This window comes from Ovis canadensis, chromosome 10, assembly GCF_042477335.2.
Source record: "Ovis canadensis isolate MfBH-ARS-UI-01 breed Bighorn chromosome 10, ARS-UI_OviCan_v2, whole genome shotgun sequence".
NCBI classification, from domain to species: domain Eukaryota; kingdom Metazoa; phylum Chordata; class Mammalia; order Artiodactyla; family Bovidae; genus Ovis; species Ovis canadensis.
This window is the reverse complement of record NC_091254.1, coordinates 89182163-89200816: the sequence shown is the minus strand read 5'-3', so window position 1 is coordinate 89200816 and position 18654 is coordinate 89182163. Positions and strand designations below refer to the sequence as shown.

The following is an 18654-nucleotide window of genomic DNA, read 5'->3' as shown; positions in this document are numbered from 1 at the left end:
GGTTTGAGACTGCTCAAGACAACAGTGATGATGTCTGAGGAAGCTTAAAAACAGGAGTTGGGAACTTTTCAAAACTGGGAACAATTCAACCAAATGCTGAATCTGTGAGCCACTGAGCTGTGATGCTTCTTGCCAGTGATCTCAAAGACGTTATTAAACAGGTGGCTTCTGAAGAACCAGGAGGCAGCATCCTGTGTTCTGGGAACTAGTCGTCCTAACCATATTTCTGCGTCTCCTTTTTCAATTGAGTCTACTAAGCTGGTTCGACAGAAGAATGTAAAGCATATATTCTAAGATGACCAAGAAGTCAGAGAAGTGTGAGAAATTGTTCAGTGCTGGAGTAACCAGATCAGAGGAGGGGTGACGGACAGCTAGTCTCAGTCTGGCGATGGGCTTATAGGGGTTTGAGAAGGAGCTGCTTCTTGGCAATAGTCTGTGCAGTATCTTCATGAAAGACTTTTATGAGAATGTAAAGTGCTGATAAATGTCTTCGTGACATATGTATTAGGAATATATAATACATTGGATGTTAGAATCTGGATTTAGGAGGGTCTTGATCAATTACAAATGACTCAGTCATAAAAAGGTAAAGTTTCATTGGGACAAAAATCAAATCCTGTTTTGATTTCTAAAAACATAATTATATAAAGACAGGGTAGAGAGATATAACAGATAGTAAAGCATATAAAAAAGATATAGGGATTTTAGGTGACTGTATATTTAATGTGCCTCACTGGAGTGGTGTGACTGTAAAAGTAGTAGAATTTTGGCTGCATCAGTAGAAAGGTATATTGTTCAAACCAGGCAGCTGCTCTACCCAACCTGTTCAGGCCCTGCTGGACCTTACTGATACAGTTCTGGGAACCATGATATAAATGGGGTGTATATAGGGGAGAGAAATGGCATTGGAGGAAGACCCAAAAGAACTGAGAAGCAAGGACTTCAAGAAGGTGTGGTAGCTGTCTATTAATGATTTTAAAAGTGTTAGAGAAATTTAATTAGGCTCCTTGATGATTGAAAGCTTCAGCCAGGTGAATTTTACCAGGCTGTAAGGAAGAGCAATCTGGGTGTCAAAATGACTATGTTGAAGGTTTCCTTGTCACTAGGAAGGGCTGAGGGCATGCTTGTCAGGACTGTCACAGAGGACACCCCTGTATTGGATGGAGTCAGACCAAATACAGACACCAGACAATTCACTCAGCACCTTCTTCATATCCAGCACTTCACTAGACAGTGGAGCCTCAGATGGTTCCTGAACTTTCTTGATTCTATTTGAGCCAAGAATGTATGTTGAGAATGGAGTGGTTCAGGAAAACCTCCACTGCAACATTTTGGCAATATTCTTATCTGGGCTCGTGGTACCCAGCACAGTAGCCACTAGGCACGTGTGACTGCCTAGTACTTGAAATATAGGTCCTGCTGAGATGAGCTCGAAGTATAAAATACACATCTTATTTCAAAGAACTAGAATGTACTTTTTATACTCGTTGCATATTGAGATAATAGTTTTAATATATTATTAGGTTAAATAAAATATTTTAAAAACTAATTTCATCTGTTTCTTTTTACTCTTTTTAAGTGTAGCTTCTATGAAGTTTAAAATTATTTTCATGGCTTGCATTATATTTCTCTAGGAAGTGCTGCTCTACAATTCAGAGCTAACTAACTTGTTTGACTTTTCTCTTATTTGTAGACCTGAGAAGATGGCTAAACTCCCTGTGATTTTGGGCAATCTAGACATTACAATTGATAACGTTTCCTCAGACTTTCCTAGTAAGTGTACGTTCTGTGTAATAAACAGACCAGCTTTTGTTTGGTTTTTACTTCAGTTTTTTGTTTTTAATTTTTTTTTTTTTTTAGATTATGTCAACTCATCGTACATTCCTACAAAGCAATTTGAAACCTGTACTAAAATGCCGATTACGTTTGAGGTGGAGGAATTTGTACCCTGCATCCCTAAACACACTCAACCTTACACCATCTACAACAATCACCTTTATGTTTATCCTAAGTCCTTGAAATATGACAGTCAAAAGTCTTTTGCCAAGGTGAGTGGCAGAATTGAGTTTTTATTTAATTTTTTTAAAGTTTGTTTTGTTTGTTTGTGTATTTTTGGCTGCTCGGGGTCTGCATTGCTGCTCAAGGGCTTTCTCGAGTTGTGCACACGCTTGGTTGCTTCTCAGCATGCGGCCTCTTTCCCAACTAGGGACCGAACCTGCGTCCACTGCATTGGCAGGCAGGTTTTAACCACTGGACACCAAGGAATCCCAAGTTTTCTTTTCGATACCAAACTTTCTTAGGTTTTTGGCTTCTCATGTTCTTTCATAAATATTTGCATACTTTAATCTTTTTTTAAATTCTCTTTTTTATGTAACTGTTGCCGCAGGCCAGAAATATTGCTATTTGCATTGAATTCAAAGATTCAGATGAGGAAGACTCAAAGCCTCTGAAGGTTGGTACTTTATGCGTCCACGTTTTTCCATTTTAAAAATGCAGTTCCTGATACTGCACAGCTAAAGGGACTTAGCACATTTTAGTTGACACAAACACAAAATATGTGCCGTCACGGACTATAGCCACATACACTGAACCTTACAGAACAGGAATAACTGAGTGCTTGCTCTTAATTGGCAATTTCTGTTTTGTAGCACTCTTTAGGGATGGGGTTTTCTTATGCGTATTCAGTTCAGTAAACATCGTGTTCCTTGCTTGAAAATGTTGATTCTAGTTGTAATAGTAACAGTAGTAGGTTATTGGTGATGTTTATTGAGTGTTTACTATATTCCAGGCTCTGCTTGGACAGCCTTATAGATATTAGATTCCTTTAATGCTCCTAACAGTCTTTAGAGTTAGGAACTATTATTATCTGCTTTTTTTTTCTTTTTGCATGATGGGACTAATGCTCAGAATTTAAATGAATTGTTCAGGACCATACATTAGTGGAACTGGTGTTCAAACCCAGGCACCCAAATTCTTCACTCTAACTATGTGGAAGTGACTTTCCCCAAAGGGAAGGAGATAATATGTGAAGAATATAATACAGTTTTTGTCCTCAAGAAATTCATAGTTTAGTGGGAAAGGCAGTCATGGAGGAAAAGCTCCTGACACATAGAAGATACTGAAATGGTTTTTTGGATAAAGCTGAATGATTAGTATAAAAAATTGCCAAAAGGACACAGGAAAGGAATGAATCATTTCTTGAAGGATGCGTGAGAGTTTGCTTGTTGTACATGGAAGGGAAGGTTCTTCAGACTGAGGGATTGTGTCAGCAAAAGGCATGGAGGTGAAAGTCAGCAGTGAGCTGTTGCTGTCCATGGAGTGGAGTAGGGATAGGGGAGGGCTGGGAGGTGAGCGAGGGGAGTAAGGGGGCTTGTGGGCCTGGAGTCTTCTAAGCAGGAGAAATCCATCAAAGAGGGCTTCATTTATGCTATAGGAATGGTGCTTTCTTTACGACACATCTGAGTTTAATTTCTTGCTCTATTGATTGAATTCTGGTATCTCCCTTTGGTAATTCTCATTTTAGTGCATTTACGGCAGACCTGGTGGGCCGCTATTCACAGAAAGCGCCTTTGCTGCGGTTTTACACCATCACCAAAACCCAGAATTTTATGATGAGGTAAGTGAGGTTTTCAAAGGAAAACCTAGTTTAACCAGCTTTGAGGAAAACTCTTAATTTCTTTGCTTAGCAAAGCAAAAATCAAGAAAAGCTGCATATAAAACTGAAATTACAGTGCTAGAACTAAATGTTGAAATATTTGGTTTACTTAATTTTTCTAATTATAAGAGCAACACATTTATTAAAAAAAAAAAATAAGTTGGAAAGTACAGATAATGCAGAAAAGAAAAAGTCAAAATTCTTCCTGTATCACTACCACAATTAATATTCTCACCTATTTCTCTTCATACCTAAATATAGTTAAACATCTGTTGGACCTGAGAATCTTCTTTATTTGGGGATTTCCTTATGTAGAATTATACGCTTCGCTGGTGGCTCAGATGGTAAAGAATCTGCCTGCAATGAAGGAGACCCAAGTTCGATCCCTGGCCTGGGAAGATATCCTGGAGAAGGAAATGGCAACCCACTCTAGTATTCTTGCCTGTAGAATTCCATGGACAGGGAAGACTGGCAGGCTACAGTCCATGAGGTCACAAAGAGTCAGACACGACTGAGTGATTAACACACACACATGTAGAATTATAATGTAGTTCACTCAAACTACTATGTGAATCCTGCTTTTAAATAGTCAAACCTGGTTTTTCATTATGGCTTGGCTGTGGCAACAAAATGGCATCTCTCATGTGTTTTCCAGTTCTTTCTAGAGTTGAAATGCCAACTTTCCTGTTTTGGGACAATGAATTTAGTCCATTCATGCTACTGTAACAAAGTACCTCGAACTGGATGGCTTGTAAAGAGCAGATATTAATTGCTCATGGTCCTGGAGGCTGGAAGTCTAGGATCAGGGTGCCAGCCAGCATGGTTGGGTGAGGGCCACCTCCCAGGTCACAGACTTCTCAATTGTGTCCTCACATGGCAGGAAGGACTGGAGAGCACTATAGAATCTCTTGCTGCTGCTGCTGCTGCTGCTAAGTCGCTTCAGTCGTGTCCGACTCTGTGCGACCCCAGAGATGGCAGCCCACCAGGCTCCCCCGTCCCTGGGATTCTCCAGGCAAGAACACTGTAGTGGGTTGCCATTTCCTTCTCCAATGTGTGAAAGTGAAAATGAAGTCGTGTCCGACCCTCAGCGACCCCATGGATTGCAACCGTCCAGGTTCCTCCGTCCATGGGATTTTCCAGGCAAGAGTAGTGGAGTGGGGTGCCATTGCTTACAAGAGCATTAATCCCATTCATAAGGGCTCCACCCTCATGACCTAATCGCCCCCAAAGGCCCCACTTACTAATACCATCACCTTTGGAGCTAGAATTTCAATTTATGAATTTGTAGGGTGGACACAAACAGTTAGACCATAACAGTGTGTTAAGGATCCATTTCTTCAGCAGTCTCAGATCTCTTTAACTGCAGGCGTTAAATCAGTTTGGAGACCAAATGCACGTTTGTGCACGGGTGACCTGTTGTTTTGGAATATAAGAAAGATTGTTATTTTTGTCTTCCCTGCAGATTAAAATAGAATTGCCCACCCAGCTACATGAAAAGCACCACTTGCTGTTCACATTCTTCCATGTCAGCTGCGATAATTCAAATAAAGGGAGCACGAAGAAGAAGGACGTTGTTGAAACACAAGGTTTGAATGTCATCATCCCTTTGATTGTTCACAGCTTGTGCATTAGGTTCTTAAATTTTGTTTTGATTCTAAATTTGAGTACTTTCACTGAAGGAGTGTTTAGATGACGTTAGAGAAGGTAGCATGCCTGGCTCACATGTGTACATTTTATAGGAGATAGTTTTAGACTTCTCATACTGTGGGGGCCAACATGCATTATGAGTCTTTTCTGCAGAGGCTCTTTTCTGAGTCGTCTCAATTTCTTAGTCAGATTGGAATTAGTTCTTAACAATCAGGCAATTTAGTAACGTGGCTATCTTCATCCGTTTTCCTATACTTCCAGTGATTTTTGTTGTTGTTATTGTTCTTTGTTTCAACAGTTGGATATTCTTGGCTTCCTCTCCTGAAGGATGGAAGGGTGGTGACTAGCGAGCAGCACATCCCTGTCTCAGCCAATCTCCCGTCTGGCTACCTAGGCTTCCAGGAACATGGGATGGGCAGGGTATGGGACTTTAAGATCAGTTTACCCCAGTTCCTTCCAAAAGCATGCAATATTTTTGCCAGTCCCAATATTTTGGTTTTAGTTATTCATTTTACAAGTAAACTTAGCCCATTGGAAGGCTTCCCTGGTGACTCAGATGGTAAAGAATCAACCTGCAATGTGGGAGACCTGGGTTCGATCCCTGGATTGGGAAGATCCCCTGAAGAAAGGAACCCACTCCAGTATTTTTGCCTGGAGAATTCCATGGACAAAGGAGACTGGAAGGCTACAGCCAAAGGAGTTGCAAAGAGTCAGACACGACTAAGTGACTTTCACTAGGCCACTTTCGCTAGGCAGTGCTCGTAATAGTTACCATAATCTAGAATTATAGTTTGGGCATTTTATAAGCCCTGAACTGGCACTGCTTCAGCAGGAAATGGAAGCTTGATGATGAGATGGGAGTTTGTCTCTGCAAATTAGCCATGCTCAATAAAGATATGTTTTTACAGCCATGCAAATGATTAGAAATTGTATTCCAGCTTATTGTAAGTCTAGTAAGCAAATCCCTTATCCACTTCGTAGCCCTTTCTGATACATTTCTGATTCATGAAAGCCTGAGTCTTCTCAGATTTCTCCAATTGGTTTGTTGGTTTTATATGCTTTTTAGCCATCTTAAATTTTATTGACTTGAGTTTTATAACATACTTAGTTAAGATCTGGTCCATTTCATTGTGAATGGCTTTTAATATCTCTGCATTTAAATAGCACCAAATTTGGGCCAATGTTATGGACAGATAGTTAAAATACTCAAAAATAAGGGTAAAATCATAATAATATTCAGTTGTTATGATTGTTATTATTCAGTTATTATTCCTAGTCTGAGAATGAGAAAAGAGGAGGTTTCAGAAATAAAAACAAGCACAAACATAACCAACTGTTTTCAGGTGCTAGGAATACTTACTATCCTATTTATTTTATCTGGTACCTTATGCCATCACTTTCAGAATCCTGAGTTCAAGTTTGATCAAGTGATTGGTAGAATTGGAACCTTTCCCTCTCAGATGGACAATAATTTGTAGAGCTGCAACTATATAGAAAAGATAGCTTAGACAATCTATTAAGAAGAGCATGTACTTGGAAGAAGAAAGTGGGCATGGTTACATGCCTACCATGAGCCAGGCGTAAATAACAAGTCAGTGAAGCTATCTGGCATTCAGTACTTCATCAGTATACTCAACTGAAGATGCTGTTTGAAGCCAAGGTCACTAATCTGTTGGGATTTTTTTTTCCCTCCATATTTTTGCAGCATTATGGTCCAGAAATTAAATGGGTAGATGGAAGCAAGCCTCTGCTCAAAGTTTCAACTCATCTGGTTTCCACAGTGTACACTCAGGTACATGCTGTTCCATTAAAGTTAGCAGTGACGGCTTTGTGAATGAATTTGCAGGATTTTATTGGCAGAATAAAATTGTAATTGATATGTTACATAGATATATTTTCACTCTGTAAGTCCTTTTGTAAAGAAAGAAAGTACATATACGGTGCTCTCATGTAATGATATAAATGGATAGTACAAGTAACAGTTCTCATAATAAATTTTCTACTTTTGTTGGAGGCTCTTTGAAGTCTTTTCTTTTTTTAATTTTATTTTTATATGATGTTTCATAGTCTGAATAAAACACGCATTCTGCAGAAGCAAATACCTCTGTATCCACACCAGATATGCTAACAGGCTTTCATTTTCCTTTCTTCTTTTATCTCCGCAGGATCAGCACTTACACAATTTTTTCCAGTACTGTCAGAAAACCGAATCTGGAGCCCAGGCCTTAGGAAGTGAACTTGTAAAATACCTTAAGGTATCAGATGTCTTTCTTAGTAACTCCCTTTTTTCTGTTTGGTGGTGAGTGTTGTTCCCATCCCTGGAAACCTTATAAGGCTACTCTTCACCAGATGTTCTCACAGTGATATCATCTCTAGGGTTTTAGATAGTGGCAAGGAGTAGACTCAGAAATGGTATGACTGCAGTCTTCATCCAGCCGCACATATACTTTTCTCAGGCCGGCCTAAAACGTGATTCCACATAGAAAACCAGCCACTTGTAGGCTTTTTCTATGAGTGCTCACTGCACACAGAGCAGTCACAGGAACTTAAAAGACAGTGCCTTCAGTCCCACCGTGAAGTAACTTCTAGTTCATTGTAGGGGACAACGTAACATTGGTAAATGTGTTCTAGGTGGGGGGAAAACACAACAGAAATAATGCACATAAACTCCTGAGGGCAGGAGGAGAAGGGGATGACAGAGGATGAGATGGTTGGATGACATCCCCAACTCAGTGGACAGGAGCTTGAGCAAACCCTGGAAGACGGTTAAGGACAGGGAAAGCTGGTGTACTGCAGCCCATGGGGTTGCAAAGAATTGGACATGACTGAGTGACTACACAACAACAGCGCATGTAACCAGCCCTAGCTTTGTGCAGGCAGGAGGCTCCTGGGGCGAGCAGGAGGGTTGGCCCAGGGGAGTCTCACCCAGAACGTGATTCTAGGGGAGCAATAGCTAAAAATGTGTTCTAGGCATTGGGACAAAACAGACGAAGCGTGAGAAGTGGAATTGGTTTCATTTGACCAAGGGAAATGGAATGGGGATTCTGAAATCCCTGCTTCAAGTCCCCTTTCAGCTACATCATAGGAGCCATGAGACTTGAAGAAGAACCTTTTATTCATTCTCCACTGCTGCTCTGACAAATTACTGCAGACTTGGTGGCTTTAGCAACTTCACTTTCACTTTGGTGGCTTTCAACAACCCAAATCTGTTTTCTTGCACTTCTTGTAACTCTGAAGTCTGACATGAGTCTCACTGGGCCAAACCCAGGACATTATTAACAGGGCTGAGTTCCTTTCTGTAAGCTCCGGGGGTTGATCTATTTCCCGCCCTTTTCCAGCTCCTAAAGGCTCCTTTATTCCTTGGCTTGCGGCCCCTTCCCACATCTCAAAGCCAGCAATGTTGCATCTTGATGCATCCTTCCCCACCACTCCCCTGCTCCCTCTTTGACTTCTAAGGACCCTCGTGATTGCTTTGGGCCCTCCTGGATAACCTAGCAGAGTCTCCTGTCTCAAGGCCAGCTAATCTGACTAGCAGCCCTAATTCCCCTTTGCCATATAACATAGTCACAGGTTCTGAGGCTTTGGACACAGACATCTTTGTCCAGTAGCCTGATTGCCACTGTCTCCTTTTGTTTCAACGAGTTTCTTCCGTCCGTGTTTGAAGCTGAGTGGGAATTTCTTGGGGTCAGTTTACTTTTAAAATGATAACACAGATCTTGCTATCCCACACCCGTAGAGCCTGCACGCGATGGAGGGTCACGTGATGATCGCCTTCTTGCCCACCATCCTAAACCAGCTCTTCCGCGTCCTCACCCGAGCAACCCAGGAGGAGGTTGCGGTCAACGTGACACGGTGAGCAAGGTGGAAAGGTGGTACCCTTCTTCCCTCTCAGTCTGTCCACATCTGGAGCACAGCCATACATATCTGGGGTGCCAGTACATGTTGAACATGATATTTAAGAAACTTGTTTCGATCCCATATGTGGGGACCCCATCCAATGCCTTGTTTCCTTGTTTCCTGTGGTGCCAATAGCATCATCATTGTTCTACTACTGCTGTGATAATAATGAAATGTTTCCATTTCCACATTACTATTCATTGCTTTATTCATTCCTGTGGTGTGTAGGGTCATTATTCATGTGGTTGCCCAGTGCCATGAGGAAGGATTGGAGAGCCACTTGAGGTCATATGTTAAGGTATGTAAATTAAACTACCCCGGTCATTCAAATCTGTGGCTCTCCAACTTTTCTTCTAAGGACCTATTTTATTTTCCTTTAATCTAGTTATTTGAAGATGTATTTGGGATAACACTTAACACCTCTGCTTTCGCTCCTATTCCTGCAGCCAGTACTTGCACTTGAATGAGGGGGAAGTCCAAAGAGGGGCAGCCATTCATTTATTTCCTTAATTTCATCCTTTCAGCTACATTTCTTTCTTTAAGGGTTTTTTTCAAATAATGTGACCCAAATGATATAGAGGTTTAAAGATGGAAGGTTAGCTCTAGCCACCATCAAACTGGACTATGTAGGAAAGCAAGAGATTACATTAGATAAATGTCAACAAGTTCATCATTTACATACAATATTCAGTGAACAAAGTGGCCTTTACTGTTCTGAATAGTTACATATGTTCTGTTTAGCCTTGAACACCTCTGAATTGTAGTTGTGTATTAGTTTATATTTAAACTAAGTTGGGGTGCTTCAAGGAATCAGTTGCTGCATGTCAGTCATGTGACATGTTGATTACAGTTTTGGGGAGGTAGAGTTCTGTCCTGGAAGACCCACCAGCTGAGTCAGATGGTTCACATGTTTTGATGGGTTCCCTGAAGACACCCTGGGCTCCCTCTTCCTGTCACATGACACCCACCCTTCCCACCTTCTGTGTCCACACCTTCCTCTCCCACCCATCAGTGGTACCTGGTCCCTGGTCTCCATCCTTGGGAGCCTCTCCAACTCCTCAATCCATCTTGGAGAACCAGTGCACTAAAGTACCTTTCCCCTTTCTTCAAAGTATGCATATAAGGCCGAGCCATATATTGCTTCCGAATACAAGACAGTGCACGAAGAGCTGACCAAATCCATGACCACGATTCTCAAGCCTTCTGCTGACTTCCTCACCAGCAACAAACTACTCAAGGTACGTCGGGAGGGCCAGTGTGGCTCTGCAGTGGGCAAATTGAAGAAGCTTCAGACTTCATGGCCTGATCCATTTCACCCTCTTTGTACTTTTGGAGACAGTCAGCAGCTCCTCCAAGTGGGTAACAGAGATAACTCCTCAGTAGCAACTTTGCTGTTTATGCTTGTGCTCCAAAGAGAGCCGCAAGGCATTACTACACTCAGAGTATCACAGTCATATTCAGACCAGTGGCAGACACTGAGTTAAAGGCAAGCATCCGCAGGTGGGAGTCAGCCGAGAGGAAAGGCCTCATGTGAGATCGTGGCTGGCTGTGCCATGTTAGGTGTAAGTACCAGTTTCCCAGTGGGACAGCACAGTTTACTGCTGGGCACGTGGAAGCAGGTGCATATCTGCCGTGCCCTTCGGGTCCGACCATTTGTCAAGAGGTTCAGCTGTGTTTTCAGGTCACACTTGTTTCGTGTCAGTGACCTTCCTAAGAGAGTAAACGTCTCATCTTCTGATTTGTTGTTTTCCTTACTGGATTCTTTTTTTTTTTTTTTTTTCAGTATTCGTGGTTTTTCTTTGAAGTTTTGATAAAATCCATGGCTCAGCATTTGATAGAAAACTCCAAAGTTAAGGTATGCCACTTCCTCTCAAGGTTTACCTGGCAGTTCTCGGTGGGGGGACATCTCTTTCATTGTAGCCAACACTTATTAAAGCTCTCTGGGTACCAGTCCCGATACTGCTCTAGGGGCTTTCTGAGTAGTAAGGCATTTTAGCTTTACAACAACCCCACAGGCAGAAGTGCTAGTCTCGCCCTTTGTTTTATGCATGAAGAAGCTTAAGACCAGAGTGCATGAGTGCCCAGGGCTGTGCTATGGCACATGGAGGGAGGGGGCTTTGTGACCAGTCCGGCTCCAGAGCCCACACTCATGGAGCACTGTGTTATTAAAAGTCCAAACAGAAGTACGTCTTTTCCTTTGAATAGCTTAGAAGTCTTCACATTTGTGGAAATAGGAGTAGCAGCTTAAGCATTCATTTAAAATGTAATTACCTGGTATTTAAGTGTCTTGAACATGGTACAGTATTCTCAGGAACTTGGATGGGAAAATCTAATATGACCACACAGCCTCAGTAGCCAATGAGTGGACTCAGAGACACAGCTCCATCCCTGCCGGACACCTCCTCCCTGTGGGTCCCAGATTTGTGTGACTCTCTGTGTCCCAGGATGTCCCCTGGTTCCTGTTGGTCTCTGCCACAAGATGAACTGACTCTGGACTGACACCACCACTGGCTGTCTGAGGCTCAGTGTAGATACATATTTATAGAATTCCAACGCAGTAAACCCAGGTGGCCGTGGGCAGAATTGCTTCTGAGACTCTCTGGGTCCCAGAATTGCTGTGTGATGGGATTCTTGCTGCATCTTAGCTCCGCAGAAGCAGAGTCTCGGGGCATGTGGTTGGGCGCAGCGGGTGCTTGAGCAGGGAGCAGCCGTTTTGGAGCCCAGCAGCCCCCGCAATGAATGTGGGAAGGATAAGGGGCCCAAGGGAGGGAGGCTTGAGCTCTAGGCCCCCTGGACCAGGGATCTGGGTGCAAAGCAAGCCTGGGGACAGGTTGGTGGACTTTGTCAGGTGGGAGGGTGTGGTTCAGAACCTAAAGCTCCAGTGCTGGAGCCTGAGGAGGTTTCCTTTTTTTTTTTTCCCCTTTTAAGTCCAATTTTAGTGAACAGGGAGATGCCAGATGGAGGTGGGCCCTGCCTTCCGCAGAGTAACGCACCGTCTAGATCACGCCAGCACAGCCTGCCAAGGGAAAAATCTAGCAGATTGTCTCCTTGGCAGTATGCAGCTAACTAGGCACACTCACACACGTGTTCGTGCACACACACACACACCCTCACCATGTTATATTATACTGCCTTTCTGTTAAAGATGTCATCTCCCATTCAAGACAGGCTCTAGGCCAGTCTTAGTCTGCTGAGACTGCCATCGCAAGTACAATACTCCGGGGGCTTGAACAACAGAAACTCATTTCTTTGTGATTCTGGAGGGGAGAGGTCTGAGAGCGAGGTGTCTGTAGGGCTCGTTTCCTCTGAGGTGTCTCTCCTTGGTTTATGGCGGGGGGCACCTTCTCCCTGCTTGTCTGCATCCTAATATCCTCCTCGCGTGTCCTGTAAGGTTAAGGCTCATCTTGATGACCTCATTTTATCCTAATTTCCTCTTCAAAGACCCTATCTCCAAAAACGCTCCCATTCTGAGGTGGGCTTAGGACTTCAACATCGGGCTTCTGGGAGGTAGTCAGTGAGAGGGACAGAATTCAGTTCACAACAAGGCCCTACTGGATTTTCATTATTTTTGTCTTTAAATGGGATCACTTCAGAGACTGGCGACTTGATTACATTTTTTTAAATAGCCAATTTGTTCAGAAGGTATCTGCTGAGCCCTTATTATATGTGAGGTTCAAAGGTTATGCAGTTAAACGCAGTGTGGTTCGTGCCCTCATGGAGATGAGGTGGGAAAATGTGCAGGTAGACCACGGGAGCTATGGTCAAGGAGGTGAGGAACACGTCTGAAACATTTCTGGGAAGTGTATTTAAAATCAAGTATCAGGTGGCGCTAGTGGTAAAGAATCCACCTGCCAGTGCAGGAGAGGCAAGAGACATGGGTTCGATCCCTGGATCAGGAAGATCCCCTGGAGGAGCAAATGGCAACCCACTCTAGTATTCCTGCCTGGGAAACCCCATGGACAGAGGAGCCTGGTGGGCTACAGTCCATGGAGTTGCAAAGAGTCAGACATGACTGAACACACATGGATCAGTGTCATCTAGCCTAGAACTTTGATAGAAAGTTAATAAAGGATTGTGTGTGTTCTTTTTTCAAGATGCCAAATTAAACCACAGAATTTTGGGGTCAGTAGAGACCAGAAAGCTATCTTCTTGTGTAGCTGCCCCCTTATTTCACAGAGGCGCATGGTGGAGGTCTAGACCCATGAAGATCTAGGTCCTTGCCCAGGATCACACAGCCTCGCAAAACCAAGAATCATGCCAAAGTCAGAGTCAGTCCCTCACCAGTGTCCTGCCGTTCCCAGCCTATAGCCCAATTCTCTAGCTCCATGGATAAATATTTGGTTTATCCTTTAGGGCTTTACACAGGCCACTCAAGTGCTGCCATGCACAACCTTTTCTGTAAGTTAATTATATCCTGGTCTCAAAACAGCATTCAGAAGGTTTTTAGAGGTAGTTTATTTTAAAGCATTCCAGCTTGAAAAGAAACACAGGCATCCAAAAAGAGAATGCTTAACTGTAACATAATTTACTATAAAAAGGGATTCTGAACACCTGCTCATCACTTGGGGGAGTCCGACACTGGTCACTTTTAGAAGGACTCCCCTCCCCCGTGACTTCTGCTTCCATGTCACCCAAGATACCACCCTTTCCCTAAATCATGCCGCCCTTCCCTGAAACCACTCGTTTTTAATTTTTGTAGGACTTAAAAATTGAAGTAGAGTTGCTTTACAATATTATATAAATTAATTGTAATTGTGATTCATAATTTTAAAGGTTATATTCCATCTATAGTTATTATAAAACATTGGCCATATTCCCCTTGTTGTACCATATATCCTTGCAGCTCATTTTACACCTAATAGTTCTTGCCTCTTCTTTCGCTGGCTCTATACTGCCCCTCCCAATTCCCTTTCCCCATGGTAAGCACTAGCTAAATCACACCTTGACCAAGGAACTTCTCTTCTGCTTTTTGAAGCCTGCAGTCACTTTGCCTCGTGTCTTAGGTGATGAGTTGTACACGGTTGCATCAGCTGTTTTCATGTTTGTCTGACATGTGTAGAGTTGCATGCCTTAGTCCCTGTGCTCTGGATTTAGGGAACACGTTCATATTCACTGTTTCTGCACCATTGGTGGTTTCCAGAATCATGGTCAAATCCCCTTAGAGTTTTTGTGTTTTTAGGCTGAAGATTGTCAAAATACTCCAATGTGTTTATAATCCTGATCTTGACATTTTTCCTCATTGGTGAGTCGTCTTCAGTTGCTGTAAACAGGCACACACCTGTCTCATAGGAGCACCTGGGCCATAGTTCACAGAAGAGCTAGACAGTGCTTTCAGTGTCCTTGAAGGTGCCCTTCCCAAGAAAGTCTGCCACAAACCAGCACTTGGGGTCATAGTGTGTGATGAGCCTCTGTCTTCATTTTCCGCTCCTGGTGCTGGCCAGGCTGTTTCATCTGACGTACATATATGGGGAGGGATAGACCGGCATGCTGTCGTGCCGAAGGTGGAGGCAATGTCATGTGTCTACCTTCCCATCCCCAGCCAATCAAACTATGACCCCTTTGCAGAGGAGAGCTGAGAATCAGAGCCTCTCTCTGAACTAGCATCTGAAATAGTCAGTTTCCATACCACCACAGATGGACCTGCGAAGTTTGGATTGATTACCTGTGACCATTCCAGACTTGAGTGTTCCATAGGTGATGTGCTTAGAATGTATAATAAGTAGTTTTGGGGGGGAAAATGCAAAACAGGCCTCACTGTGGCCTCCTGAAGAGTTCCCAACCCCCAGCTCCACTCTGCTTCTAAGGTCAGCGTACTTTAGGTTTTTCTTCCCTGTGGTTTAGTTTTAGCAGCTATAATTTCAGCAGACTCATTTTGAGTTTCCTTCCCTCCCGCGTTGACTCAAGCAAATTGTTAGCATTCCACAGGTGCTCCTGCAGGAAGCTGGAAGCCTGGCTGGGGACAGGCTGAACCTCTTCCCTTAAGTGTCAGTTGTTTAGCTTTCAGCCATTTTCTGTCTTAATTGAGCAAGAAAAGAGCATTCATTTGAAGAATGAAAGAAGGGCAGTGTGGTTCCTGTTCTGAGTGGACTGCCTGGACTTCTCCTGAATGATGTGTGAAACTTTGTGCATCTGTGATGGTAGAATGGTTAACAGCCGTGCTTCTGTCCACGAGGGTGTGTTTCAGTGTGTGCTCCAGGCAGAGCATTGAGGAGAGATGTAGGCAGAGTGGGGAGTGCAGCCTCCACCGTGTAGTTGACAGAGTCCTTGGAGAAGGAGAACACACATTTAGAGGAGAGCATGTGAAGGTGTCTGTGTGAGCTCCAACACGAGAGGACATTCGTGTGGTGCTGGAGCTGGAGCTCCGCCTGGGCCTTGGAGGCCGCCTCCCTTGTGGGAGGAGAATGAGGGTCCGGCAGAGGAAGGCGCTCGTGCCCAGGTACGGGCTCAGGCTGAGGGTAGAGGGAAGAGTGCAGACAGGATTAGCTCAGAGACAGCGATGAGACTGTGGGGGAGCTCCGCGGGCAAGCAGCGGACAGTTAATAGAGACCCTGGAGAGGAAGGGTGGTAACAAGGTGAAATTGCGTGCATTACCAGAGTGGTTGGAAAACTTTTATACCAACAAGTCTGCCTTCCCCCTGGAGTTTGAATAGTCTGTGGGCGGGCAGACCTCTCACCAGCAGCATCTGTTGGAGGCAGAGATGGCGGGGGCTGGGCCACCATGGACGCTGCCGCAGCACTGACAGAAAATCCCACAGCAGGACATGGGCAGGGGGTAGCGTTTCATTTGGCCAGGAAGTCCCCCGCCATCTTAGCGTCCTGTCCTGAGCCAGCGCTCATATACTTACTGCCCTAGACATCAGCTCATTAGCCTGGGTCATGTGCTTCCACCTCAGTTTATAGTGCCCTCCATAAAATCGTCTCATCACCTCAGTCTTTATCACCCTTCCATGTGCATCTTACCTCATTGCTGTGTTGCCAAATTAGGACTCTTGACAATAGCTGTTTGTCACAAGGGGGAGCTTCATCTCACCTTTCCAAGGCACTGAGTTATCACCTCCTAATCACCGAGCAGTATTGTTGGTTGGTTGGTATGTTAATTATACACCACTCTTCACCACACTTCTTTCCTTTTAATAAAAAAATCTATTATAGAAAATTTTAAAAGGAAAGGGAGTAGTTTAACGAATCTCATGCACCTCTCACCCACTCGGCTTCAACAGTTATCAACACTCTGCCATTCTTGCTTTATGTATCCACCCCCATACTTCTCTTTTACCTAGAGTATTTTAAGAACATTTCCTCAATATTTTATCATTTCCTCTGTAAAACTATAGTGTATAATATCCAATGGGTAAAGCCGTTAAAGAATAACCATTGCACCGTTATGACACTCAATAAAGTTAGCAATATTTCATTATCATCTCACACCCCATCTGTATTCAGTTTCCCCCAGGTGTCTCGAAAATGTCATTTTACAATTGATCTGAATCAGGATCTAAACACAGTCCACACATTGCCATGGGTTGATGTGGCCCTGAAGTTCTCTTGGACCCTCACACTGTTCCTTTTCCATTTGTTTGTTTCTGTATGCAGTGTATTTGTTGAAGAAAGTAGGCCACCTGACCTGCAGATTTTCCCACACTCTAGATTTGGCCGATTGTAAGCTAGCAGTAATACATTACATGATTCTCTGTACCGTCTGTTTCTTGTGTAGTGATGTCTAGAGGCTAAACTCCTTTCAGGTTTGATTTGCTATGTGGCAAGGATACACCTTAGTTGGTACTCCTGTATCTTACATATCAGGAGGTATAGGACGCCCAATTGTTGTCCCACTTTTAGTTGTTGTAGTATTGACTCATAGGTACGCGTGGTACACCCCATCCCTCCATTATAGAATTTTCCATCCACTTTTCATGGTTTAAGCAGCTGTTAACTCAGTGCCATTGGGTAGGCTTTTCTTGGGAGACCCTGTTTTTTAGGAGTGGCTGGCTTGGGAGCTGGCAGTCATGCTTAGTGGTTAGAGTTGTCCATGCCTGAGTCCTGATAGCTAATGGTTGATGGAGGCTAAAACCGCTAGACCATTCAGGTATGATCTAAATCAAATCCCTTATGATTATACAGTGGAAGTGAGAAATAGATTTAAGGGCCTAGATCTGATAGATAGAGTGCCTGATGAACTATGGAATGAGGTCCATGACCTTGTACAGGAGACAGGGATCAAGACCATCCCCATGGAAAAGAAATGCAAAAAAGCAAAGTGGCTGTCTGGGGAGGCCTTACAAATAGCTGTGAAAAGAAGAGAGGCGAAAAGCAAAGAAGAAAAGGAAAGATATAAGCATCTGAATGCAGCGTTCCAAAGAGTAGCAAGAGATAAGAAAGCCTTCTTCAGCAATCAATGCAAAGAAATCGAGGAAAACAACAGAATGGGAAAGACTAGAGATCTCTTCAAGAAAATTAGAGATACCAAGGGAACATTTCATGCAAAGATGGGCACGATAAAGGATAGAAATGGTATGGACCTAACAGAAGCAGAAGATATTAAGAAGAGGTGACAAGAATACACGGAAGAACTGTACAAAAAAGATCTTCACGACCCAGATAATCATGATGATGTGATCACTAATCTAGAGCCAGACATCTTGGAGTGTGAAGTCAAGTGGGCCTTAGAAAGCATCACTACAAACAAAGCTAGTGGAGGTGATGGAATTCCAGTAGAGCTATTTCAAATCCTGAAAGATGATGCTGTGAAAGTGCTGCACTCAATATGCCAGCAAGTTTGGAAAACTCAGCAGTGGCCACAGGACTGGAAAAGGTCAGTTTTCATTCCAATTCCAAAGAAAGGCAATGCAAAAGAATGCTCAGCCTACCACAGTATTGCACTCATCTCACATGCTAGTAAAGTAATGCTCAAAATTCTCCAAGCCAGGCTTCAGCAATACATGAACCATGAACTCCCTGATGTTCAAGCTTGTTTTAGAAAAGGCTGAGGAACCAGAGATCAAATTGCCAACATCCGCTGGATCATGGAAAAAGCAAGAGGTTCCAGAAAAACATCTATTTCTGCTTTATTGACTGTGCCAAAGCCTTTGACTGTGTGGACCACAGTAAACTGTGGAAAATTCTGAAAGAGATGGGAATACCAGACCACCTAACCTGCCTCTTGAGAAATCTGTATGCAGGTCAGGAAGCAACAGTTAGAACTGGACATGGAACAACAGACTGGTTCCAAACAGGAAAAGGAGTACGTCAAGGCTGTATATTGTCACCCTGCTTATTTAACTTATATGCAGAGTACATCATGAGAAACGCTGGACTGGAAGAAACACAAGCTGGAATCAAGATTGCCAGGAGAAATATCAATAACCTCAGATATGCAGATGACACCACCCTTATGGCAGAAAGTGAAGAGGAGCTAAAAAGCCTCTTGATGAAAGTGAAAGAGGAGAGTGAAAAAG

The 18654-nt window shown here is 43.4% G+C and overlaps 1 protein-coding gene and 1 long non-coding RNA gene across 10 annotated transcripts in view; one reads left to right on the top strand and one right to left on the bottom strand.

Moving 5' to 3' along the window:
* DOCK9 (dedicator of cytokinesis 9) overlaps positions 1–18654 on the top strand; it is a 288392-nt gene that overhangs the window by 192015 nt on the left and 77723 nt on the right. For all 9 annotated transcript variants that reach the window (XM_069601936.1, XM_069601934.1, XM_069601930.1 and 6 more), the window contains exons 16-27: positions 1694–1773; positions 1861–2048; positions 2387–2452; positions 3524–3616; positions 5118–5241; positions 5601–5722; positions 7008–7094; positions 7468–7557; positions 9039–9154; positions 9428–9497; positions 10312–10437; positions 10983–11054. In XM_069601936.1, coding sequence (XP_069458037.1) covers positions 1694–1773; positions 1861–2048; positions 2387–2452; positions 3524–3616; positions 5118–5241; positions 5601–5722; positions 7008–7094; positions 7468–7557; positions 9039–9154; positions 9428–9497; positions 10312–10437; positions 10983–11054 — 1234 coding nt within the window. The remainder of the gene's footprint in view (positions 1–1693; positions 1774–1860; positions 2049–2386; positions 2453–3523; positions 3617–5117; positions 5242–5600; positions 5723–7007; positions 7095–7467; positions 7558–9038; positions 9155–9427; positions 9498–10311; positions 10438–10982; positions 11055–18654) is intronic.
* LOC138446686 (uncharacterized) overlaps positions 13640–18654 on the bottom strand; it is a 37758-nt gene continuing 32743 nt past the window's right edge. The window contains exon 4 of the long non-coding RNA XR_011259512.1: positions 13640–16326. This is a non-coding gene — a long non-coding RNA (uncharacterized lncRNA). The remainder of the gene's footprint in view (positions 16327–18654) is intronic.